Source organism: Suricata suricatta, chromosome 1, assembly GCF_006229205.1.
Source record: "Suricata suricatta isolate VVHF042 chromosome 1, meerkat_22Aug2017_6uvM2_HiC, whole genome shotgun sequence".
Classification (NCBI taxonomy): Eukaryota; Metazoa; Chordata; class Mammalia; order Carnivora; family Herpestidae; genus Suricata; species Suricata suricatta.
In genome coordinates, this window is record NC_043700.1 from 36719701 (window position 1) to 36747604 (window position 27904).

General features: G+C 37.4%; 1 protein-coding gene across 4 annotated transcripts; it reads left to right on the forward strand.

Annotated features, from left to right (window-relative positions):
- On the forward strand, positions 1 to 26681 carry POLB (DNA polymerase beta). 4 transcript variants are annotated; one of them, XR_003907604.1, is made up of 15 exons: positions 1 to 221; positions 551 to 608; positions 2954 to 3020; positions 6671 to 6745; positions 7784 to 7842; positions 10082 to 10131; positions 12001 to 12052; positions 13599 to 13653; positions 13751 to 13823; positions 17793 to 17863; positions 18954 to 19040; positions 20435 to 20446; positions 20615 to 20739; positions 24512 to 24576; positions 25104 to 25121. XR_003907604.1 is itself a non-coding variant. In XM_029936546.1 (14 exons), exons 1-14 carry the CDS (start codon positions 161 to 163, stop codon positions 26522 to 26524), a joined length of 1008 nt encoding a protein of 335 aa, XP_029792406.1. In that variant the 5' UTR covers positions 1 to 160; the 3' UTR covers positions 26525 to 26681. The 4 variants fall into 4 exon arrangements, 2 of the variants coding, with proteins under 2 accessions (XP_029792406.1, XP_029792417.1); XR_003907607.1 differs by lacking the exon at positions 20435 to 20446; XM_029936546.1 differs by lacking the exons at positions 20435 to 20446; positions 20615 to 20739 and adding an exon at positions 26430 to 26681 and having other exon boundaries at positions 25104 to 25243.
- Positions 26682 to 27904: the final 1223 nt, after the last annotated feature.

The following is a 27904-nucleotide window of genomic DNA, read 5'->3' on the forward strand; positions in this document are numbered from 1 at the left end:
GCCCCCTGTCAGAGGCAGCCATTGTTCAGTGGGTCGCGCTGGCTTTGCCGGGGCTGGGTTGGTCCTGCCCCCCTCTCCAAGTCCCGGCCCCTCCTTAAAGCTGGAAGGGGGAGCTAGTCCGCGGCTTTGAGCACTCTGCGGTCCTCGGGTGCAGGCCACCATGAGCAAACGGAAGGCGCCGCAGGAGACGCTCAACGGTGGAATCACGGACATGCTCACAGGTGAGCGCCGGGCCAGGCGCCGCTGGCTTTCTTCTTTCTTCCCACCTCACTGCCTTCCCTTCCTTCTTTCCCGTCCCCACAGCCCTGTGGATGGGGCCGGCCCCTTGCAGCGGGTAGTCATCCGTATGGATCTTCCTTCAGCGCCCATTGCTGGTGGCTGAATGTCAGCCCTCCTGGGGACTCCCGTGTCACTGGGCTGTCTTCGGCCGGGCCCGTGTAGAAGCGGCGAGTCACTGTCCCTTAAGCTGTTACATCCCCTTCTGCAAAACTCAGTTCTCGTTTGTTTACTCGTGGTTCTTGTTCACCCGAGCCTCTTGTTGCCTTTGCAGAACTCGCAAACTTTGAGAAGAACGTGAACCAGGCAATCCACAAGTACCATGCTTACAGGTGGGACGGGGCAGCACTCTCTGGTAGCGTGCGTCCTGGGGCGTGTGGCAGTTAACAGGGCTGAGGGGCCAGTGGGTATTTGGACCGTATGCAAGAGGAGAAAAAAAGCAAGAACTCTGAGGGTATTGACTCTGTGGTGGTACCTTACTGCAATATTTCTGAGTTACTTTGGGCAGAGCTCTGTAGGATCGTTTCTGATCAGTTCCCAATTCTGACTGAAAAATAGGTGTAGCTGATACGTATTTTTCCCATCATCAAATATGAATTGTTGAAAATGCAGTTTGATTTTTAAGCCATAATGAAAGACAGTGGATGAGAGGTCCGTGCTTTGAAATTCAAGGACTCAAATCTCTGTCTGGTTGGTGTTTGCCTGGTCTTTGGATCCATCCCGTCCTGACCCATCTCACCAGGGCCCTTATCATAGCCGTTTTTCCCGCATCAGTTACTTGTGCCCCTTAGCTCACAGACACCTCCCAAGTCCCTCAGCTCTTACAAGCAAAAACAAAGCAGCCTTCTTAACTTCCTTCTATCCTCCAGCTAGCTCCTGCCTCTTTCCTCCACTTTCCAGTTCAGCTTCTTGAATAATCTGTTTCTTGTCTGGATTTTCTCAGCCCTAGTCATTCTTTATCTCACTGTGGTATAATTGCCATCCTTCCCTTTCTCTGAAAATGCTCTCACCCACATCTCATCTTTTTGGACCTCACTGGCATCCACCATCAGCTCACTGCATTCAGGTCTTACCCTGGAACTCTGCGATGGCCTCCCAGCTGTTCTTTCACCTCTGCTGTTTCAGTGCTAGTAGTTCCCAGAGGTCTGCCCTTTGTCCTTTTTTCTCGTTTTCATACTTTCCCTGGCAGTCTTAACGTTCTTGGCTTTGAATGCTGGTTATGTCATTGACTCCAAATCTATCTCATTGGATTTTCTTCAGATTTTTAGGCCTCTGTTACCTTTATCTCGACCCTTTCAAAATTAGCCTCAGCTCTCTCCTTCCTTCCCATTCAACATAATTCAAAACTGACTACACTTCCTACCTTACTGTTATGACTTCCTGTTTAAAGTAATTGTACTATCATCCACACATTTGATGATCTAAAAGTCAGAGATACTCAACCCTATATCCTGTGTTGCAGCAGGCTTCAGAGAGATGTTTAGTTTTGAAGGAGACTGTCAAGGGATAAGTGAAAGGAAGAATAGTCTAAGAAAGGAAACAAAATGTGTCAAGGCGTTGAGACCTGAAGGAATAGAACATTTTCCAGGGAGTCGGTAGTTCAGTTTGCTTATGGAGTATGGTTGGAGTAGGGAAATCAGTCTGGAGAATCAGGTGATGCCTGCATGCATTTCCCTACCCAGATACACATTTCTCTTGCTGTGGCCAATGTATTCTTTTGAAAATAGTTCCTTATCAGATAATTAAGATTTCCTCTTCACCTTGTTAAAGCCCAAATGCATTGTGGCATACAAAAGCCCTTTCATGATTTAATTCTTTTTCCCTTCAGGCTTTGCCCCATAATGCCGGTTGTCTGGTACTACTTGTCTTTATTGAAACAATTCCCTCAACAAACTGCCCTCAACCTACCTTTTCAGACTCATCGTCAGTCACATGCTAATGGAGAGGTTGAAATCCAAATCTAAAGATCTATATGTTATTAGAATAGAATGAAAAACCAAGACTACAAAGACTACCCAGTATTTATGCTTTAGACTTAGATGTATTCTGGCTTTTATCAGCATCATTGCCAAACTATATTTAGCATTGAAATTATAAACAGGATACCACTGGTAAGCTCCCAGTGTGTGCCCAGTGTGTCACCAGATTATTGAGCTGGGTGTGTGTGGAGATGGGCAAGAATCACAGGTCAGAGATACTCAATATTCTGCTTTATGCAGAACTGAGATGAGAGCAGTGAAAAAATATATATAACTATAAGGACATGGTAGAATGCAGTTGCAGTTTTAAGCCATGAATTTAAAAATAGCCATCCATAAGCCCATTTGGTTTCTAGTAGTCTAAATACCACTGGCACATTTTTATGAGAGTTATGAACCATTTCTGAAAACTAGCTTATCCCAAAAAGGAAAGGCTACTCGTTGGCTGAATCTCTCTAGTTTTACATATACAGTTTAAATTATGCTATCCTCAAATGTGCGTATTTTCAAGATACCTCTAAAAGATATGCAGGTGATCTGTCAGTTCATCTGAGTTTTTTAAGTTTGACACAGATGTGGAAAACTAGTTATTGTGATAAAGTTTAAGCTAAATATTTGCTTGGATATGTGTTCCAGTTTAAGAAAAATTAAGACCTCCTCGGATTTCTGATTTTCTTTTTTTTTTTCCCCTCATATAGAAAAGCAGCATCTGTGATCGCAAAGTACCCACACAAAATAAAGAGTGGAGCCGAAGCTAAGAAGTTGGTAAGTTTAGTGAGCAGGCCGATTGTAGAGTTCACACATGTACAGATTTGATGAGCTTAACTGGCAAGCTAAATTTGCCTCTCCAAAGCTGCCCTGATCCACACTGCTCCCGGTTTCTTGGAATAATATTGATGCTGTATCACTCATACTGTTTCATTGTCAAAGTGTTTTTATTGTGGAGAGTGCGGATTAAAATTTTGCTTTAATTATATGTTATTACAATTTTTTTCCTATACTCTGCCATATATACATGGATTCACATGTATTTCATGAATTTCAGCTTGAGGATTAGTCCTCAAGAATGTAGTGACAGGATGGTATTGGCATGTCTGGTCGATGGCTATCTTTTTCTGATCCCCAGGTATAAGAATTTATGTGAGTTAGTGAGAGCTGGTGTTCCCAAAGAGATTACCTACTAATCACGTAATTGAGCCCCTTAATATATTATTGCATTTACCCCTCTTGTCTGTAATTTTCTCGAAGCCCTATATGCTCTGTCACTGTGTGTGTCACAATTTCTAGAGGGTCATAGCTCTTGGTAATTTATATTAATATTGCTAAGAATATACTAGGAAAGTTTACCTGTTGATAGGTTGTTCTCTTTCATACAAAGCTCACTAAAAGATTCTAAGTTCCTGAAATTGAGGACTGTATCTTAATTCATCTTTCGTTAAAGATGTCAAATGGACGTGGCTTTTGATTGGTCTGAGGCCTGGTAGTTATCACCTTCTTCTGTTATTCTTTACCCATTTGTGTTCACAAAAGTCCTCTAGAATTTAAGTATTGATATTTGATTGTCCTTAATTTTCTCATGATAGCCTTCAAAGTATGGGCCATAACTGTCCTGTATTTTCACCTTTCAGAGTCATGAAATTACCATAAATCTTGTACATCTTATGACTGAGTGACAGATTATCCACATTAATCCTGTGCCACATCTTCATCTTGAATGTCTTACTCAATACTAATCATACCCTGGTGGTGTATAGGTACCATAACAGCTCTCAACATTAGTATATTCTCCCCAAATAGACTAGCCAAGGAATTTATAAATACACTGAACTTTAATTCTGAGCTTCTTTCCTGGTGAACCAGTGTTAACCTCAGGAACCACTTCTGCTTCTATTCATTTCCCTTTTATCACTATTGACTTTACTTTTTTATGTTAATTACCTGCTCATTTATTAGATTCAAACTGTTGGCAAGTTCTAATGCACTTTATCCCAAATCTGAACTTATGGTATATCTCTAAAAAAACCCCACAAAAGTATCCAAAATTACTTTTGTATGAGACTGGACTTCATATGAAAATCACATAGGGGCACCTGGGTGGCTCAGTTGGTTAAGGTCTGACTTCAGCTCGGGTCATGATTTCATGGTTTGTGGGTTCGAGCCCCACATCGACTCTGTGCTGACAGCTCAGAGCCTGGAGCCTGCTTCGGATTCTGTGTTTTCCTCTCTCTGCCCCTCCCCTGCTCATGTTCGGTCTGTCTGTTTGTGTCTCTCTCAAAAGTAAGCAAACATTAAAAATATGAAAATCACATCATTATTCCTTTCCACTATTATATTAAAAATCACCAATCTACTCTTTTGGCACAAATGAGTGCATTTCAATAATTCTAGAAGTCTGATATTTCCAAAATGAGTGTTTGTCTCTTAATCCTTAATGTTAGGTCTAGTTAATAGCCTAGGCCTAAAATGCTGCAGGTCAGTATGTATCTTCTGATAAAATGAGAAACCTGGGCAGTTTCCATTTTCTAGTCTATTCTGCTTCCTAAATCTTATTCATTTCTATCTGATAATTGCCATTTTCAGAACTTGAATATGTGTTCAGTAGCCCTCAGACACTCACTAAACATTAAATAAGTCAAGAATATAGAAGGGTGACCTTAGGGGTAAGAGACAGTAGGAAATACCTGGCACACATGTTGTTATGCATTTGAACTTTTAACTTAAAAGGATCAACACCACCAAGAGTGAACCCTATCTAAACTATGGAGTTTGTTGATGATGTTTCAGTGTAGGCTCATCAGTTATAATAAAAGTAGCATTGTACTGAGGGATGTTGATAATTGTGGAGGCTGTGCGTGTGTGGGGGCTGAGGGTACATGGGAACTCTGCACTTTGTGATGTTTTGCTGTGAACCTACAACTACTGTAAAAAAAAAAGTCGTATTTAAAGGGGAAAAAAAAGGATAAAAAACAGGATGAAAAAATGTTCAACTTCACTAAAAATCAGAGTTGCAAATTAAAACAAGATGCTGTATGGTGCTATCAAACTAATAAATATAAAGTATGAATAAAGATGTGGAAAATGACGTATAGTTACTAATGATGTGTCTCTTGGTTATTTACAGCTTTTCTGAAGGATAATTTGGCAGAATGTTGGCAAAATGTCTATCTCCTTTGTCCCAGCAATTTTACTTTGAGGAATTTATCCTGAGGGAACCAGGAGAGAGAGATGTGTGTAAGCGTCCTTAGTTGTGCACCTGTATGCCAGTATTCTTCCGGTGCTTGAGGTGCAGCAGTAAAAAGACAGATCTCCGCGCTCATGGGGCTCATGTTCTAGAGCCGTGCTGTCCATCACAATAACCATGAGCTGCATTAGGCTAGTGAGCTCTTGAAGTGTGGCTCATGTGACTGAGGAATTGCATTTCTTAATTTCCATCATGTAAACTTAGTTTGTCACATGTGGCTGGTGGCTACCATGTTGAACTCTACAGTTCTAGAGCAGCGGTTCTCAAAGTGTGGTACACCACCAGCAGCATCACTGTCTGGGAACTTATTAGAAATGCAGCCTATGGGGGCAGCTGGCTGTCTTAGTTGGTAGAGCCTGTGACTCTTGATTTCATGGGCGTGAGTTCAAGTGCCATGTTAGGTGTAAAGTTTACTTAAAAAAAAAAGAAAGAAAGAAATGCAACCTATTAAATCAGAAACTCTAGGGTGGGACTTGGCTTTCTGTGTTTTACCATATCCCCAAGGTGATGATGATGTATGCAAAAGCTTAAGAACCTCTGCTCTAGAGAAGATTCATGACATGGTTGTATTAAAATTTGTGAACTATCTAAATGTTTACCTGTAGGGTATTTGTTAAGTAAATTATGATATATTATGCAGCCATTAAAGATACTGAAGTTGTATTTATATATTGATATGGAGATTTGTTCCTGATCTGTTTTCAAGTTAAAAAAAAATACTAAGCAGTATGATTCTGTTTCTGTAAGAAAACTATGTATACACACATGTATATACATGTATATACACATATAACTGCTTCTGTACATAAGCAGAAAAGAAGGCTGTGGAGCAGATGTTAGGTGATGAAATTACAATTTATTTTAATTTTCAGGGTGATGAAATTAACAAGTGGTTTTAATATTTTTCTTTATGCAACTCTATGTCATTTCTCTACATCAAGAATTATTTTAAAAAAGTAAGTCATTTAGAATTGTTTTATTAGGGCTTCTCTTTTGTCAATTATTTAAGGATTTTGTTGGGAGAATATATTTTCATTATGACTCAATTTTCTATGTTCTTGTTTTCAAAATTGGTCATGTGATCTTTTTTTCATTTCCTGTTTTCTACTTTATCTTTGAGTGATTTGGTAAGCATTATGTTTATATGAGTTTTGTGTTTTTAATTTTCTATTAGCCTGGCGTAGGAACAAAAATTGCTGAAAAGATTGATGAATTTTTAGCCACTGGAAAATTGCGTAAGCTGGAAAAGGTAAAATTTTAACTTGTTTGCTTATTTGATTATAGTATCTGCTTTTTTTGTTTGTGTGTTTTGAGAGAAGGAGAGCAAGCCTGAAAAGGGGAGGGACAGAGAGAGAGAGAAAGGGAGAATCCTAAGCAGGCTCCGTGCTATTAGCACAGAGCCCAAAGCAGGGCTTGATCTCATGATTTGTGAGATTATAACCTTCGCTGAACTCAAGATTTGGACACTTAATGGGCTGAGTCACCAGGTGCCCCCTAGTGTCTTTATGGCAACGCTCATGTAGCATCAGTGCAGGTTAACTTATGTCATTCACTTGGTAAGAGGCAGAAGAAGAGTCTGTGGCTTTAAGTGTTCTATTTTTTTAAATTTGAATATTGATCCCCTAAAATGTTCACTTATTTGATGTGTCCTTTATTTTTCAAAAATGTTTTTTTAATGTTTATTGTTGAGAGAGAGAGAGAGAGAGAGAGAGAGAGAGACAGAGCGTGAGCAGAGGAGAGGCAGAGAGAGAGGGAGACACAGAATCTGAAGCAGGCTCCAGGCTCTGAGCTGTCAGCACAGAGCCCCATGTGGGGCTCAGATTCACAAGCCATGAGATCATGACCTGAGCTGAGGTTGGACACTTAAGCAACTGAGTCACCCAGGTGCCCCTTCTTAAGTGTCCCTTAAGAGACTGTTAGCATCTGTAATAAAATTAGCTTTTTGTATCATTTGGAAGGTAGATTATAAACTTTGATAAAAGATTGTTATATTTTAGAATTTCTGTTCTTAAACTCTTTAAAGCATTTTTATGGTTTTATTTCACCCTGATGATAGTAATTATGGTCTTTTATGAACAAGCCTTTAAAAGTATTGGATAAGTTAGAGATGAAACATCTTCATTTGCTTTGTTGTTCATCTATAACCACTGAGGTTATTTGTGAATACTTTTGTATGGTTTTACAAGCAAATTAAATGGTTCTTTTAGCAGACTGATATATTTCCAATAAGATCATTTGAGTCCTCAAAACATTCCAAAATCATTATTAGACTTTTTTTTTCTTAAAGATTCGGCAAGATGATACGAGTTCATCTATCAATTTCCTGACTCGAGTTAGTGGCATCGGGTAAGAAGTCTTTTTTAAGCAGACACAGTAGTAGGCTTGGTTTTATTTTTTTATGTAAGTCAAAATAAGTACATGCTGTTTCCCTTTAAAACCTGCACCTTGCCATCTCTGTGCCCTTGCCCATACAGCTCTCTCTTCCATATCTCGTATGTCAGAGGCTGGTTCCTCGGGTGCCACCTCTACTTTCAGGGTCCGGCCAAGGCAGATGTTCCCTCCTTCACAAAGCCAGTCTGAGTCCCCGGTCAGAGAGCATCTCCTTCCAACCTCCGCCTGCACTTGCTTTGTGTACTTACCACTACCTCCACATTATGCCTCTTTTGCCTCTCTAAGCATGATATTTATCTTAAGCATTCAAACTTTTTTTCCATAGCACCTAACATAGTACCTTGTAAATTTGGGACAAACATCTAGGCAATTTTTACTGAAGGCATCTCTATCTTAAAATTTGAGTTAGCAGCAAAGGGGGATTCTCTGACACTTCTTGACAACATAAAGATTAACATTAAAACATTAAGGCTGTGGCGTGCTTGGCTGGCTCAGTTGGTGGGGCATGTGACTCTTCATCTCAAGGGGTGAATTTGAGCCCCACAGTGGGTGTAGAGATTACTTAAAACATAAAATGTTTATTTATTTATTTCCTTATTTACATTCAAATTAGTGAACATATAGTATTGTTTTCAGTAGAACTCGGTGATTCATCACTTTACATACACTTTAAACCCAGTGCTCAGCAAAACAAGTGCCCTCCTTAATGCCCATCACCCATTTAGCCCATCCCCTACCCACCTCCCCTCCAGCAACCCTCAGTTTGTTCTCGGTCTTTTTAAGAGTTTCTTATGGTTTGCCTCCCTTTTTGTTTTTATCTTATTTTTTCTTCCCTTCCCCTGTGTTCATCTATTGTGTTTCTTAAATTCCACATATGAGTGAAATCATATGATACTTGTCTTTCTCTGCCTGACTTATTTCACTTAACATAATACACTGTAGTTCCAGCCACATTGTTGCAAATGTCAAGATATGCCATTCTCTAAAAACTAAAATCTTTTTTATTTTAATTTTTAACATTTATTTAGTTTTGAGAGAGAGACAGAATGAGAGTGTGGGAGGAGCAGAGAGAAAGAGAGACACAGAATCCAAAGCAGGCTCCAGGCTCTGAGATGTCAGCACAGAGCCCAGTGCGGGGCTCAAACTCACAAAAATTGGGAGATCATGACCTGAGCCAAAGTCAGACGCTTAACCAACTGAGCCACGCAGGAGCCCCTAAAAACTAAAATCTTAAGGAAAAAAAACCCAAAAAAAACACTAAAGCTATAATGCTTTGCTTAAGTCCCATCTTTATGGAATGAGGCATTTATGTGATGATTGTTCCTTTAAATAGCCACATTTTGATGAAAGCTAGTCTAAAATATATTAAATTCTTATACTTAGTTTACTGAAAATGAGCATGACTTCGGGACTTCAGGCCATTCTGAAATATTATAAGTTGTTTTAAAGAGCATCTGTGTTACTATTTTCTTTTTCTGGACAGAAACACTAAATGTAGAAAATGGGGTAACTGGCAGAGTCGGAATTAGAACCCATGTTTCCTGACTCCCAATTCAGTTCTACTTGTTAGTACCACATTGCCTTCTGCTATGAATATGTTTCTGTGTCACACAGTTTCTCTACAAATACTACTCTTTGTCATTGAAATTTCTGTTTAAATAGCATTTCAGAGCTTCCTTTGCTACCCAGTCTAAAGTAGGACCCAGCCACTCTGTCACATTATCCTATTTTAATTCATTTACCTGATACTTCAAAAATTTGTTTATATACCTATTTATTTTCTCTCTCTCCCCACTGGAATGTAAGTGCATAAGACCAAGGCATTTATTTGTCTTATTCCTGCTGTATTTTCAGCACCTAGAAGAGTATATGGCACATAATAGACCCTCAGTTAATCATTTGAATGAAAGAACTGTTTTCCAGTTTGTATGTCTGTCTTATGAATAAGGTGTATGTGTACTATAGCACCCAGCTGCTTAGTTGTCTTTTTCATATCCAGGTTCACGGTTGTCTTCCCAGATTGAGGCTTCAAGAATTCTTCTCTTTGGATAAAATCACCACCACATTTTAACAGGTCTTGTTTAGTTCCACAGTAACTCTTCATGTTTGTCAAGAGAAGACATAATTGGTTATTTGTTATTAATGGGTCTTGAGTTTCACTTGATGCTGAAATAATGCTTTTCTTTCTTTGTAGTCCATCTGCTGCAAGGAAGTTTGTAGATGAAGGGATTAAAACATTGGAAGGTGAGTATGTACAGTGGGTCACCAGTCCCAGGTCACTATGCTCCTGCAGGTTGGTTAATGCTCTAGCAAACTAGAACTTGAAAAACCTTTTCTCAACTAGTAAATAGGAATGGTAAGACTCATTTTAACTCTATAGCAGAGAGTAGATATAAAGTAGAAGTTTTATTCCTGTGTTAAACATGTTCAGGTTTGTAACTCAGAAGAAGAGCAAGTGGCTTCTTGGTTTAAATGCAGTGATTTCATTTGCAGATTTTGAAACAATTTACATTGCCTTTGTTTCTCTAGTAAAATTTTAGACAACAGAATCCTACACATTCAGCCTAAAAGCCAAGTGAGATACATGGAGAAAGATTGTGTAAGAAGCTTGCAAGACTTACTGAAGGGATTTCTGCTTTCAAAGAAGTGATAAAAATAGAGCCTAAGTCAAGCAATTATAAACATTTTCCTTAAACCTAGTATAGCAATTCTTTGAATATAATTTATCTCCATAGTTTTTTAAGGGCATATACTATATATGTAGGTAGATTTATTACAGTGTCTCTGTGGCATTTGGGGTTTAATGTTTGTGGATTCAGCTATCTGCAAGAAACCTAAATGGGTAGCTGGACAGGTTCTAGAGATGGACCTGGGTTTGAATCTGTTCTCCACCACTTTATTACAATGGATGGTCATGGTGCTTTGCTTTCTTAGCTACAAAATGCTATCATAATGCTGCCTCATAGGATTTAATGCAGTAATATATGTAAAGCACTTAGCGCACAGTGCTTGGTACCTAGTAAGTACTTAAAAGTAGTAACTGACTCTTAACAGGCATGATTAATTAGTAATACTACAAAGTCAAGAATTTGTGTGAGTCACATAACAAGATCATGAATTCTACTATATCTGCATCTCAGAGAAGGTTTGGGCTTTTCTGCCTGTGGCATATTTGGTTTATCTGAGTGAAATATTGGTTAGAGGGGTCAAGAATTTGTTTATTAAACAAAAGTTACATCCCTTGGGAGTGTCAGAGATCTGCTATAATGGTTTTTACATTATTTCACAATTCACAGATATGTAATATAACTGTCAACATCTATATCCTTATATATAACAAATTCATTTTTTCCATTGCATTTTCAGTGTTTACTGTGTACATAGAATTGTGACAAATATTAAGTGCTCCATGTATTATAAAGATTTTTATTTTTCTCCATTTTGAATCACCAGAGAGAATTTATGTTTCTGAATATAAAGGTGGCTGTAGGAATTGCTTTGGAAGCATACTTGTCTTGCTGTTTCTTTAACAAGGCTTACTCCTGTACTCATGCCCAGTAAAGGAACACCACTTTTAGATTTAAAATATGTTATGGTATGACAGCTTTTTAATTTAAATAATGAAGATAATACTTTTCCTTTCAACAGGATTTTAGCCACAGTGCCTGCACAAGTTACTACTAAAAAATACTAGTTAAATGGAGTGAATGAACAAATAAACAAACGTAGTCCTAAAACATTCAGAAGTTGTGGCTTCTGCTGCTGCTGTTAACCATAAATTAAGCAATATGGGTTCTTATAAGGCTGCTTTTTGCTACAGTCAGTGAAGTGTGGTATGATCCTGATGTGTTTTATCTATTATTCTGTGTAACTATTATTTAAATTTTGATTCAGTAAATAAAAATCATAAAATCATCTGTTAGATTTTACTACATTGAATTTGAAGAACGTTTTATCTAGTTCTTAAAATCTGAATTTTTTTTTATCTTTTCAAAGTCATTTCAGTGTATTTTCCTGGTAGTTCTTTGTAAAGTAAAAAGGATCACTAAATTTAGTGACTTTTTTCCAAAAATGTTTACATTAGCACCTCAACTTTAAATGTCTTCTATACAGATCTCAGGAAAAATGAAGATAAGTTGAACCATCATCAACGAATTGGGCTGAAGTAAGATAGCAAATTTCCTTTTATTTTGACACTTAAGATGTAAAAGTGAAATTTTTTATAGCCATTCTTTCATATACTATAGTAATTCTTCAAATTTAGCTAAACACAATCGTTTTTCTATTTCAGGAATACTAAGATTTGTTGCAGATTTTTGTGGAAAATATGCCTATTTTCACACATTTTGTCATTGCCTTCTAGTTTGTTTTCTTGTGTTGAGTATTTCCCTCATTCCCTTGACTTTAGTGAGGAACTTTCCCTTAAAACACATAGGCCTTAGTACATCAGTCAGTTAGCGGGTATTTATTTTGTGCTTAACTATTGTAGAAAGCATTGTGTCAGGTCTGGGATAAGGATATAAACAGGGTCAGTGTAGCTCTTAAGTTTGGAGTTTGCCCGAGAAGCTAGGATATGACTGTGGAATGCTAAGTTAAAAAAAGAAAAAAACTCAAAGACCTAAATAACTGTGTAGGAATACCTAGCAGGAATGTTGTGTATCAGCATTAGTGGTTATTTTGTGTGCTGGATACAATCTGGAACCCCTTTTCTAATGCGTAGTACATAAGCAGGTGTCACTTCCTGTCTTACATAGTCTTGTTGGCAGTTTAGCCCCGTTGATGCCTTACGAAATCCTCTAAACTCACACTGCTCTTCTAAGACTCCGAGCCAGTACGAAACCAGGATGGCGTAGTTCTCCCTTTCCTTGCATTTACATAATCGAGATCATCTGAAGAACTTGGTTGTTGTGAGAGGTGGTTTTGAGCAGGTGCTTTATCAGTTTGAGATATTTTTATAACTGCTTTATTGAAATAGAATTCAGATACCATACAATTCGTCCATTTAAAGTATACAGTTCAGTGGTTTTTAGTATATTTATGGAGTTGTACAACCATCACGACAGTTGATTTTAGAACATCTTTGTTATATCCCAAAAAGAACCCATACCCATTGGCATTCACTCCCCATTTCTCTCTAGCTGCCCCTCTCTCTCCACCCGCCCTCCACACCCTCACCCCCCTACCACTTCTAACAACCACTAATGTACTTTCTCTCAATATAGATTAGCCTTTTCTGGACATTTCATATAAATGAAATCATACAATATGTGGTATTTTGTGACTGGCTCCTTTCATATAGCATAATGTTACCTGGATTCATAGGATAAGGTTTTAAAATATGAAAACTTTGCAGGATTTAAGAGCAATAAACTGTAACCCCATGACTTGCCAGTAGGGAGCAGTCTAATTTGGAAACATACTAACTTAAATATATTTACTTACTCTTGGTATAGGAATGTGAAGTTTATTTAAAATAAGTTTAGATGGAGTATCTGGAATAGCATAAAGAATGACACTTAAAAAATTTAGTCTAAGTTAAGAAATAAACTTACCCTCACACCCCAGTTTTACTGTTATCTTCTTATTGAGCCTTAGTCTTGATTTTTAAATGATGTACGGGTATAAGGACACTTGACGTGGAAGGTAATTTATTTTTTTAAGAAGATTTAAATTTTACAAAAATCTTTTGTCTACTCATTCTGTCTTTATAGATATTTTGAGGACTTTGAGAAAAGAATTCCTCGTGAAGAGATGTTACAAATGCAAGTAAGAGTGTGTTGAATTGTATTCTTTGATTAGAATTGACAATGTCACTTGGTGAAAAGCCATTTTTAGAATACTGACTTAATTTTTTTTCTATTAGGATATTGTACTAAATGAAGTTAAAAAAGTGGATTCTGAATACATTGCTACAGTCTGTGGCAGTTTCAGAAGAGGTAACATACTTCCTAATCTTAGGTTATTCATGCCTTGATATTAAAATTGCCTAATGTATACCCCAAAAAAATGGAATAAAAAGATGTGATTTGTGTTACTTCATAGATTTACTAAGATCCAGTAGAATATTATCTAAGTTTATTTGTTTATAGATAGCAATATGTCTTAAAAATTAGAGAAAATTCATCCTGATTTTATTATAGGATGATGTTTTAATGACTAGTTTTAATAAGTTTTATAGAATAATTATATATATGTTAAAATCCTAGGAGTGATTGGCTAGATGCTAGTGAAGCTGTGGGTAGGTGGTGGTTTTTCTTTTAAACTTTTTTTATTTTCTAAGTTTTCTGTAATGAGTCTAAAGATGTTGTCTCTGAAGCACTAGTTCAGACCAGTTCTCACAACAACCAAGTCCTTATCTCGTTCTATGTGAATGTGAGCCAAGTGAGAACCAAGAGAATCCTGGTTTCTTACTGGCTCAGATTATGGAAGGGTGATATAAATGTCAAAATATTAACTTTAAAAACTGGAATACAAAAACTTGATTTAGAACTTCTGGAAGTCATCTGACTGAGTCTCTCGCCATCTTTGGAGTGTTGCTTAAGTGGTAGGTGAAGAGTGATCACAAGTTTTTGGTAGCTGCTTTAAGAATCTGGAGTTGGGGAGAGGAGAGTGCCACATGCATAGTTGTTGAAAGAAAGAACATTGGACTGGGACCGAAGACCTGGGTACTGAGGCCAATCTGCTGTCACTATATGATTGAAGTATTCTGTCTCTTCACATCCTATTTTCCGTACTTGCAAAATGAGAGGATTAAAGTTAACCAGTTGTTTGAGTTTTTCTGTGCATCAGAAATATCTAGAAAGTTTAAAAAGAAAAATAGACATTGCTGTACCCTGCTACAAACCTACTAAATAATCCTTTTAGGTGGGGCCACGGAATGTGTATTTTCAGAACACAGACTTGGATACACAGCAGGCTAAATGCATGCTCAACTGAAAATGACAGCCTTTCTGGATTTCAATATTTCTATTTTTGCTTTTATTGAGTACATTATATGGTTGCATGCTTTAATATAAAAAAGGTATACACTAAGAAGTTTCCATTCTACTCTGTCCTAGTTCACTTTCTCCACTCCCTTCCACCACTGTCCATTAATGACCACTTTTTTGTGCCTTCTTTCAGTGGTTTTACATGTAAATATAAATGAATGTGAATATACGTTATTTTTTCCCTTTTGTTTTTTATTCTTTTAATTTATTAAAAAAATGTTATTACTGCAGTATAGTTGACATATAGTGTTATATTAGTTTCAGGTGTACAACATAGTGATGACAGTTCTGGACACTACACAGTGCTCACTGCAGTAAGTGTGGTTACCGTCTGCCACCATACAGTGTGAATGCAGTAATGACTGTGTTAACTCTGCTGTACTTTTCCTCTTCGTGACTTATTTTATGACTGGAAACTTTTACTTCCTAAGCTCCTTCTCCTATTTTATCCATCCCCTCACCTGCCCCTATCTCTGGCAACCACCAGTTCTCTGTATTTATAAGTCTGCTTCTGTTTTGTTTGTTGTTTTGTTCTGTTTGATTTTTAGATTCCACAGATAAATGAATAATATGGTATTTCTCTTTCTCTGACTTATTTTACTTAGCACAAAGCCTCTAGGCCCATCCATAGTGTCAAAAATGACAAGATCGCATTCTTTTTTTTACATTCCATTGTATGTTCATCATTGTCTTTACCCAGTGAATAAACAATCTTGGTGTCCTCCTCCCCTTTCTTTCACAAAAGTAACATAATATTTACACAATATGTACCTTACTTCTTAGTAAAAAGATATCTTGGAGATCTTTTCCGTATCAGTAAATAGAGAGCATGCTTATTCTTTATTCTTTATAGCTTCATAACATTTGGCAATGTGGTGTTTCATACTTTATTTATTTGGTCCTTTGTTAATAGACTCTTGAGTTATTTCCCTTTATATGCTAAAGTAATTGTTTTGTTTTTTAAATGGATAGAGTAATACATTTTTGTTGGTAGGTTGATGGTAAAAGACACAACTTTTAAGAGAAAGAAATGAGAAGAAAAGAAGACAAAATTTTCTTTCTTAAAATACCTTCTATGAATGTCCTGGGATCGGCACACATTGAATCCAGTCTTTATGTTTAAATATCTGGTTAAAGATACTGATGCATAGAGAGGTGGCGCAGGGACACTGCCGTATCCTCAGTGACTAAGTGTGTTTTGCATATATTGCACTCACAAAAATGCAAAGAAAGGAGTTAAACAGTATTATTTTATGCCAGCTATGCAGCAGGCACTATTCTAGATGCTTTCACATATTATTCTTAGTTGTACAGTGGCCAATAGAGTAGTTTTTAGTAATTTATAGACAGAGAAACTGAGGTCTAAAGGAATATACAGTCCTCATTTGTAATATTGTAAAGAAAAGGCATTTAAAGTGAAAAAAAATCCATTTAAATGGAGACAAGATTTTATAGTTTTATAATAAAAGAAAGTATAAATAACTATACGTAACCTTCCTAAAGTTATGTGGTTGTAGAGTGGGAATCAAAATTAAACCCGAAGTCATTATGAAGTGCCGTCTTCTTATCCATGATACCATAATAGTAATTTTTACTAATATTCATTCATAAGAATTGAAATGGATTTTCTGATTAACCTTTGCAGAGCTAGAGCATATTTTTAATTTGAAGTTTTTAGATATATAGTGTTCATAGTTGTATTTTAAAGCTCTTTTTATAATGAAGATTTACCCTTTTTAATTTTTTTAAATTTTATTTTTTTAACTTTTAAAAATTTAAGTATAATTAACAAATAGTTATTTTCAGGTATACAAAATAATGGTTCAACAGTTCTATGCATTACTCAGTGCTCACCATGAGAAGTGTACTCTCAATCCCCTTCACCTGTTTCACCATCCCCTCACCCTCCTCACTTCTGGGAACCATCAGTTTATTCTCTATATTTAAGAGTCAGTTTTTAAGTTTGTCTCACTTTTTCTTTGTTCATGTGTTTGGTTTCTTAAATTTCACACACGAGTGAAATCATATGGTATTTGTCTTTCCCTGACTAACTTATTTCAGTTAGCATAATATACTCTACATCCATCCATAGTGTCACAAACGGCAAGATTCGTTCTTTTTTTATGGCTGAGTAATATTCCATTGTATATTCAGACTACATCTTTATCTGTTCATCTATCGGTGAACACTTGGGTCATCTATTGGTGGATACTTCATTGCTTAGCTATTGTAAATAATGTTGCGGTAAACATAAGGGTGCATGTAGCTTTTTGAATTAGTGGTCTTTATTTTATTTGGGTAAATACCTGTTAGTAGAGTTGCTGGATCATATGGTGATTCTATTTTTAATTTTTTGAGAAACCTCTATACTGTCTTTCACAGTGGCTACACCAGTTTGCATTCCCACCAACAGTCCATAAGGGTTGCTTTTTCTCCACATCCCATAACATTTGTTTTTGTGGATTTGATTTTAGCCATTCTGACAGGTGTGAGGTGATATCTCATTGTTCTTGTGATTTTCATTTCCCTGATGATGAGTGATGATGAACATCTTTTCATGTGTCTGTTGGCCATCTGTATATCTTCTTTGGAAAAATGTTGACTTTCAATATTGTTTTTATTCATTATTGAGTATTTAGGTGCATTTTTAATACATTAAACTCACCAATTGTATATAATGCATATCTAATGCCAATTACTTTTGTTATCCCAGATTCTGCAGTTTCTATCAGTATACCTGAACAGTTGGACAGAAAATTGAAATCTTTTAACTAATTCTCAATATGAAGTGCAGTGAGATATAAAGTTAGTCTATGAGAAGTAAGACTCCTCAATGTGACGTCACTTGGTTTTGTGTTTGCCTTCTAATTTCTAAATTTACAGAAGGAATTGCATACATATTTTTTGTTATCAAAGGTGCAGAGTCCAGTGGTGACATGGATGTCCTTCTGACCCATCCAAGCTTTACCTCTGAGTCAACTAAACAGGTACTGCAGAATGTAGAGTCAAATATGCTGTCTTACACAATAGTAAATGCCATTTTCTTTTCCTTTTTTTTTCTTAGAGAGCATGTGTGTGTGCAAGCAGGGGAGGGGCAGAGGGAGGAGAGAAAGAGAATCTGAAGCAGGCTCCATGCCCAGTGCAGAGCGCAACACAGGGCTCAGTCTCACAACATGACCTGAACTGAAACCAAGAGTCAGACACTTAACTGGCTGAGCCCCACAGGCTCCCCTTCTAAATGATAGTTGGATATTTCAGAATGGGTTTTTTTGCTTTAATCTTTCTGGAAAGTTAGTTGCAGTAGTCTCTACTGATTGACTTCTGTGAAAGGCAAAGTTAGTGGTTCAAAGGGATATACAATGGTGTTTTTCTGCAAGGAACTGGTAGGTGGGGGGACAGTCTAATTTTTCAAAAAAGAAACTTAGTACAACATTTCTAGAATTATTTATTGTCTATCATGGATATTTTAGAAATACCCACTCTAATATTCAGGTTTTCATTAAGGGAATATTTTTCTCCTAAAAAATGTTACATTAAGAAACTTTATCCCTGTTAGAAAACCCATGAAAGCAAAACATTTTTTTTATTTTGGAGTATATAAATTTTTAAAAATTTTTATTTTTGAACATTTTTATTAGTTTTGAGAGAGAGCGAGAGAGCATGAGTGGGGGTAGCGCAGAGAGAGAGAGAGAGAGATACAGAATCCGAAGCAGGCTCCGGGCTCTGAGCTGTCAGCACAGAGCCTGATGTGGGGCTCAAACCCACAAATTGGGAGATCATGACCTGAGCTACGTCAGACACTCAACTGACTGAGCCACCCAGGCACCCCTGGAACATACCTTTTAAAGATGAAGCAACTAACTTTTTGATTTAATGAAACAGATAAACGCAAATGACATTTGGGAGTATCATGATCGTGGTAAAAAATGATGGTTTCTAAAAATATGTTTCATTTGATAAATGAGTTTTGTGTTAGAAGAAGAAAGTACTTAGAGGAAAACTGGACATTTCTCCATGCTATTTTATAATGCTATAAAAGAATAATTGTTTTTCTTATTTCCAATTGTGTTTCTATAGCCAAAACTGTTACATCGTGTTGTGGAACAGTTACAGAAGGTCCATTTTATTACAGATACTCTGTCAAAAGGTGAAACCAAGTTCATGGTAAGTTCTTGTTTGAGTTAACACTTCTGAGCAAAGTCTCAGAAACTGTTCAGTAACCATTCTGAGTTGTGTGACTCTCAGTATTCTTAGTATTACAGACAATAAATAGGATATCTATGAGAGTTTAGAGAAGAATTAACATGATGCTAATCTCAGAATATTTTAGTAAAGACTTTTGTTTTAAATTCCCCACTTGTAACTAATCTGAGCTACTGGAATACACAGTTGGGCATAATCTGCTCTTATTAAAATTTCTGTAATTACGACGCATCATAAGTTTTTCCTTGAAATAGCAAATATTCTCAGACACGGAATTCTTCAGTAAGTGAGATTAGAATTGTCTGAAGAGTGTTAATCTGTTACAGCACCAAAGAAAGAGAAGAAACGAGGGCATGTGGTACAAACATGTTATGCAGCCTGACAGACGGAGGAGTTAACAAAGGGGACACTTGCAGAGATTTTCACGGTGAAACCATCATGATGAACTGTTAAAATTGTGTAGGCCTCCAGGCAATTAAGCTTTGACGATTCAAGAGAAATGAATTAAGAAGAGGTTAGGAAATATCCCTGTGTAAAAACTGACAGGAAGGCAAATAGAAATCTAGGGCTAAGGTAATAAAGGGCTACCTTTATTCTGCTGCTCACTTAACTGTGTACTCTAAGTTGCCGTTTTTCCATGTCCCCTTTTCCCAAGTATGTGCCTGAAATGGAAAGAGATTGTACTTTGGGGGAGTAGAAATGCTAATACTAGAAAGAGTCTCATTGCATAATTTGATAGTGGCTTTACCCAAAAGTGGGATAAGATGGTTGAGATAGATAGTCCTTCAGAAAGTAGAGCGGTGCTCGCCAGGGGCCTGTGGGGAAGGGGAACATGCAGTTAGTGTCTAACAGATCCAGGGTTTCCCTTGGTGAAGATGAAGTTCTGGAGGCAGATGGTGCTGATAGTTGTACAACAATGTGAATATAAACTTTATGTTGTGTATTTTTAATCAGATGCACAAAAAAATCATGTCTTAAATTCAGCATGGTGATCCTAATGGGCTATGAAACTGCATTGCCAAAGTTGGTCACATTTTATAATGTTTCAAAAGAACTTTAGAAAAGGTAAAAATAAAAAGTCTAGACGATAGTCAAGTCTTTGGGAATTAAATCTATGAACTGTTCTCCCAAATCTGTCCAATTTGGAGCTTTTACTCTATGCCCAGAAATATAGACATGTGAGATGTGATTAAAAATAGGGTTTATATAAGTTCTAGGAACATCCCTTTTAAATTGAGATTGATTTTATTCACCAAAATGAATCTGCATAAATCTTATATTTAAAGAGCATTCAGTCAGATAAAATCTTAAAAATAACATGTGCTAGACAAGCTGAATTTCTTTTTTCATTGTAGGAAAGTGTCCTGGTATGCCTGGGCATATTCTGGGGACCCCTTCTGGCCTGTCTACCTCCTCTAGTCATCTCTGTGAAAGGCCCTAGGACTTCCTACTGGGGAAGGGCATCAGCTCTTTTCAGAATTAGCGACCAGGAAGGTGTTTTATGCAATGCAATAGCAGAAGCATTTTCTTTGCAGTCTGAACAGTATTCTGCTGTGCTCAGAGATCCAGAGGAAACACCAACAGAGGCTAGTAATCCAGCTAGCAAGAATACAAAGAAAAATTACAAGCTGGTGGGCTGGGTATAACCTAAAAAGGAAAGGTGGGTAGCCACGTGTATGTATACATAAAGCATTGCTGGCGGTGGTGGAATTGGGTTACCCCAGGAAGTGCTCAGTCACAGAAGAGAAGGCCTTTGGCTGGCAGCCCAGTTCTAGTGACTGCTACAAACCAGGCTGGTTCAGACCTTATTATACATGTGGTGCTTGAAAGACTAGGGCCACTCACCAATCCTAGGACAAGGCTGGAAGCCTTCATTCACTCTATCTTGCCTTCCCGTTCTCTCAGTTGTATTCCTAACAGCACGTATACAGTTATTGCCAAAAAGAGAATTCCCCAAATCTATTTTCCAAAAGAAAACAGGTGAAAATAATAAGAAAGTGGGTTTTTGTTTGTTTTTAAAGTATAGAAGACCCAGTTGACAATTTGAGCAAGAAACTTTATGTTGTGACATAGGAATCCAGCTTAGTGGATGGTTTGTGTATAAAGTTTGGAGACTGTACATGTGGCTCATATATTCTCTGAAGCCTACAAAATGCCACGTGTGAGCCTGCTGTTTGACGTTTATAATTGGTATATGTTAGGATGAGGAGCAATCCAGGTTAGCTTTCAAATCAATTGATTGTGGGGGCAATAAGGGTAATTGGTAACTTGTTGCAAAGAAAGGGTATGTGTTGGTATGCTGCATTGTGGAGGAAAATACAGAAACTCTAAAATCGTATTTCGGCTCCATTACTAAAGGACTGTGTGACATTAGGCAAGTTGCTTTACCTCTCTAAGGCTTTAATATTTTTACCTATAAAATGATATACTTGAGCTGTGTCAAATGACGGTGATACAGATCAAATGAAGTATCATACATGGACACTTTGAAGGGTTTGTACCACTATTTTCATAGAGTCAATCTTCAGAGTTGTACAAAGTGTTATGCTAATATAGTATGATATGATATAATATATAGACAAAGTATTTCTGTTTTCAGTAGAGGAGAGCAACCTGGTAGGGATTAAATTGGGAAACAAAAAGAGGGACAGAGAGTAAGGGAGAATGGTGATGTGAGAAAACAAAACAGGGAGAATGAGTGCCAATAGGATGAGAACGTGTGTTCAGTCAGTTCAACAAATATGCATGAAGCATCTACCACTTTCCAGTACATCTCCTGGCATGTATCAGTGAATTTCAGGAGAATTTATAGTTGGAGGGTGTGGGAAGGGAGTGATGGTAAACAATGACCATAATGGGGTGCCTTGGTGGCTCAGTTGGTTAAGCATCCAATCTCTACTCAGGTCATGATCCTGCAGTTTGTGAGTTCGAGCCCTGCGTTGGGCTCTGTGCTGACCGCTAGCTCAGAGCGTGGAGCCTGCTTCAGGTTCTATGTCTCCCTCTCTCTCTGCCCCTCCAACACTCACGCTCTGTCTCTCTCTCAAAACTAAATAAACATTAAAAAAATTAAAAAAAAATAAGGACCATAATAAATAGGTAAGTCACATGTTAGGTTAAGATAATAAGTACTATTTTTATAAAAAGAAAAGGAGGGTATGGGGAGATGGACAGGTAGGAAACAGCATTGAATAGGATGGTCAGAAGCAGCCTCCTTGAGAAGAGAAGACTTGGAAAAGGACCTGAGGTAAGGGAGTCAGCCAGTCAGAGAGCCTGGCAGGAATCAGAGCACGGACCTGAGTGCATGAGCTTCAGCAAAGAGTCAAAGAAGTTGAGATCTCTAAGTTTCTGAAAGGAAATTGGCTGGAAAACAAATTCAGCTTAGAAAATGGAATAAATCTGCGTGCCTGGCTGGCTCAGTCTTTAGAGCATGTGCCTCTTAATCTCAGGGTCATGAGTTCAAGCCCCATGTTGGCATAGAGTTTACTTAAGCAACAGCAACGGTAACAACAAAGTGGAATAAACCATTCTCATTCCATATCCACTTGATTTCAAAATCTCTTGTTTCTGTAACTACTGACTAAATAATTTTAAAGATATGACCATTCATGTCTTTTTCAAGTTCTCTTCAAAGCACGAATTCCTTAAACTAGGAGCCACCAAACCTCAGGAAAGCCAGGGTTAATATTCCAGATCTTGTAAAGCCATTATCTTTAGATAATTGTTATTCTTCCTGTGAATAAAATGACATTTGGATAAAAGAAAAAATTTCCCTTGCATTTAGATGCCTGTTTGCTTTATATAATGAGTACCATTCAGATTTTAGCATTTTGTGCAAGTTTGGCCTGGGTGATTTTCTGTGAAATATTTACAGTAAGGATTCAAGGGACAATAGAAGATCCTTTGACTTCCCTGGGGAAATGAAAGAGGCTTTATTTCAGATGGCTCAGCATGAAGCTACCCAAATGAAATGCCAAACAAAACTAATCCACTCAATCTAATAAAGAATTTACAGTAATACAGAGAAATTCTTTAACCTTAGCACTTCAGAAAAAGTGCAGGAAATTAAATGAGCCTTGAGGAAAGGAACAAAGCCATTAGATGAAATCCTGTTACTGATGTGACAAACAGCAAGATCATGGCTTGTGGCACCCAAACTTCCATATCCGCAAGGTAATAATACCTCATGGTAATTCCAGGTGGAAAGTGTTGCTGATCCATTTGAAGGTTCAGTTGGAACTTGTTAATGCCTAAGAAGGTAGCTTTCATATTTTGAAGATAAACAGGTTTCATTTAATATTCCAGCCATAGGAACAGCTAAAGAAAATGCCCATTTTAGATTCTAGATTGTAATTTTTCCACGTTACTGAGTGAAAAAGTATAGCTTTTAGTGACGTGTACTTAGTCCATTGTTTTTAGGACCAGAAGCCTGTCACATGTGTAGTTTTCTTAGAATGTGACACTTGAAACATTTAATTTGAATTTTTTGATGTTTGTAGCTCTTTATATATTTATGAGTTGCTCCCCAGTCCAGAATTTTGGTCCATTTGTCTAGAAAGGGAAAGACTGCTAAATAGACCTTGATAACTTGTGTTTGCAAACTGTAGAAGTATAATGAAAACTCACTTGTAGAGAAGGAGGAAAATGATCCTTTAATTTGCTTAGCTTTTAAATTTTTATTTTTCATCTCTCTGTCTTTTCTAATTTCTGGGAGGTTTCTTCAATTTTATACTCTACTTCTATCATATTTTAAATTTTGATTGAAACCTTTTCCTTAAGTGTTCTTTTTCTGTGGTATTCTACCCCTACTTCATGGATGGAATATTTTCTGTCATCTGAAATATTACTCATAGCTCTTTGTGTTCTTCTCCCTGAATAGTAATTGTTTCTTCCAAATTGCTTTTCCCTGTTTGTTTTGGTCTATGTCTTTCATGTCTGATGTTTTCCCTGGTTAGCTTCTTGTTTAGAATCCTATAAAGGCCAAATCCTCATACCTAGAATCCTTGCCTGCATGTACTTCTTTATTTGCCACCAAGTGTAATAGGAAGGTGGCGACAATAGACAGAGCATGTAGGAAAGCCAACTAAAAGTGCTCAGAATTTTTTTTTTAATGTTTATTTTTGAGAGAAAGGGGGAGACAGAACGTAAATGGAGGAGGGGCAGAGAGAGGGAGAGACAGAATCTGAAGCAGGCTCCAGGCTCCGAACTATCAGCACAGAGCCCAATGCGAGGCTCAAACTCACAGACTGCAAGATCATGACCTGAGCTGAAGTTGGATCCTTGACCAACTGAGCCACCCAGGCTCCCTTAAAAGTGTGCAGAATTCTAAACATGCTTGCGCTTAAAGCAAAAGCCTCACATTTAACACCATTCTATTGAAGTTAAGCCTGAAGTTTGAAAACGTCTTTAAGCATTCTTTGAAATATCCATTTTAGGGTGTTTGCCAGCTTCCCAGTAAAAATGATGAAAAGGAGTATCCACACAGGAGAATTGATATAAGGTATTATTCAAAATTTGTTGCTGACCTATTAACTTTTTGCTTCTTTTCTCTTTCCTTTGTCTTCTGTATATCTTGGAGTTCATATATAAATGCCTAGAACCCCTTTTCATTCTGAAGGGCTATATGTTCCTGCTGTAGACAGTGTGTAGCCTGAAAATATGTAAAGAATAATGACTGTCTATAGAGTCTAATCTATTTTGTCTAGATTTGCATCTCACCATGATGCCTTCCACAACTCAAAAGTAGTTTCCTGCCTGGAGGATGTTGGTCGTACTAAGTGATACTGCTTTTTGTTTCTCCACACCTCTTGCAGAGCATAGTTTACTGAAATCTAGACCAACTGCAGGGTCGGAGAAATTTGAACAATCTACCTGATGATAGTCTCCTCCGTAGGTTATTAAACCATATGGACCTATTTTAGGTGTTTTGTGACTTATTGATTATAAGAATCCTATTTTTGCTAAGTTTGAAATGTGTGGTGAAAGATTTGTTTATTTACTTATTTTTACTTTACTTATGTATTTTAGGTTGATACCCAAGGATCAGTATTACTGCGGTGTTCTCTATTTTACTGGGAGTGATATTTTCAATAAGAATATGAGAGCTCATGCCCTAGAAAAGGGCTTCACAATCAATGAATACACAATCCGTCCCTTGGGAGTCACTGGTGGGTATTTGTGTGTGCATTAGAGGTAATCCCAGTCATCCGGAGAGAAAGTTATTTTCAGATATATTTTTGTTTAGCAGCTTTGGTTTCTCTAAAAAGCTTTTAAGTAATTATGCCAGCTAATTGTAGTTTCTTTGTATTGTGAGTCCCTCCGGCAACAAAAGGGCCTTTATTCCATACATGCTATCAAGCCCTCATTTGAAATCCATGATGGCAAAAGTTATTTCTGGTTCTATTAGAATGAATTAATATGATGGTCAGTTAAAAAAAAATCTTACTAGTTTAAAGTAGGGTTTTTGTTTGTTTGTTTGTTTTTAATGTATCTCCAAGACTTCTGAAGAGTTGGGACACCTGGCTGGCTCATTTGGCAGAGCATGCAACTCTTGATGTCAGGGTCATGAATTCAAACCACACTTTAGGTGTAGAGCTTACTTTAAGAAAAAATTTTAAATACCAAAAAAAGTTTAGGAGCGCCCGGGTGGCTCGGCCAGTGGAGCGTACAATTCTTAATCTAGGGGTTGTGGGTTCAAACTGCGTGTTGGATGTAGAGATTACTCAAAAATAAAATTAATAAATGAAAAGTTTAAAGAGTAAGAATAACTTACTCTATGCTTGTTAACATTTCACCACTGTATGGTTTACTGCTCTCTACTAGGAAAGTGACGATTTTGGTATTTTGTCCTCCCAAGTATAGGACTTCCTTCCCTGTAGATGAGGGCAGTACTTCTCGCACGTAAATATGTGGATGAGCCAGGTGGGGTCCTCATTAAATGAAGATTCTAATGGGGGGGCCCAAGATTCTGCACTTCTAGTAAGCTTCCTGGTGATGCCAGTACTGTTAGTCCAGGGACCACATTTTAAGCTGCAAAGGAAACTGGAGTATTTCATATGATGCCTGGTGGCTCTGGTGGAGATCCAGCAGAGGGAAATAATGGATTAGGGTCACTTCAGTGGTTCCAAGGGGGATGCCCAGGTTACTTTTGTAGGACGGTGAGTGTATGTGACAAAGCTCAAACACAAGCCATGTGGGAGGATGGGAGGTAGGGTGGTCATATTATTTTTGGTGGCTTGGTTACCATCCTCTTTTTCTTCTGAAAGTGAGCCCCATACACCTGTCTTCCCTGAACCCATAACCAAATTCCAAAACTGGCTTGTGGGTAAGTTTCTTTTCTCTCTGTATTCGTAGGAGTTGCTGGAGAGCCTCTGCCAGTGGATAGTGAGAAAGACATCTTTGACTACATCCAGTGGAAGTACCGAGAGCCCAAGGACCGAAGTGAATGAGGCCTGTTCTTCCCAGCACACCTCAGCTCAGCGGGAGTCTTAATTTATTTCTTAACCTTTATTATGTAAGGGTCTTGGTGTTTTTAAGTGGTTATTTCTTCTCCATGCTTTAGCTTACACTGTAGTCAATAAAGCCTCTCTCACTATTATCAGATAATCTTGTTCTGATTTTATTAGCAAACAGCGTATCCTGTTATGTTCACCATCACACTTTACGAAGGACTTAGTGGAAAGAATGAAGAGATGAGATGTTAGCAATGTTCAGTGGGAGTTTTTATTTTCTCCTTGCTTTGCCCTTATGCTGTATAAGCCACGTGACCTACCACCTTCCCTCCTACTCACTAATTACAAATTAGTCAGGACACACCAGAGACTGGGCACTGGAAGGTGGTTCAGCATTTTTTTAGAAATTAGGGACCTTTATAAATTTAATTATTTTCTTTGGTTGGCTTGGCCCCCACATTCAATTCTATCATATATACTTAAGACCTAAGTATAGGTTTATCTCTTCTATGGTTTATCTCTTAAGTCTAAAATTGGTTGTAATTCATCAGAAAGAGCTTCCCTAAGCAAAGCCACTTATGACGTGTAACTGTGTGTACAAAATATGGCCGCCTCAACTTCAAACACAAAAATTTCATTTATTTGCCCTAGTTTCCCTCCAAGGTAACTTTTTAAGTTCAAATGGTCAAACGTAAGTAAAAACATTCCTTGAAGACCTTAGCTCTGAAATTATATAACCTATATAATTAAATTAATATAATTTAATAATACAAGTTAATGTAATATAAATTAGATTATATAATTAAAAGTTATAGAAATATAAAATGTAAAAAGTTATCAAGTGGTTAGGTAAAGCTATTGAAAACTGCACGCAAATGCTTTGTAACTTGTAAGAGACTATATACACATAAAATATTACCTTTTGAATCTTCTTCCTTTTTTTTTTTAATGTTTATTTAATTTTGAGAGAGGAAGAGCATGAGTGGGAGAAGGGGAGAGAGAAGGGGAGACAGAATCCGAAGCAGACTCCAGGCTCTGAGCTGTCAGCACAGAGCCTGATACAGGGCTCCACCTCACAACCTGAGAGATCCCGACCTGAGCCAAAGTCTGACGCTTAACTGACTGAGCCACACAGGTGGCTGAATCTTGTTTCTTTATTAACCAAATTATTTTGTAGTGAAGTGATATTTCCCTTACAAGAAAAAAAAATAAATGAGGGATTTTCAGGAAATATTTTTCCATAATTTACTGTGATGATTTTTGCCAGTCAGATACAAAAATTAGGCCAGGTACCAGAATTTCACTGGAAATGAGGTAAACATTTACTTGAACTAATTGAGTCACTAGATTAAATTAAACTTTTCTGTTGCGGTATCA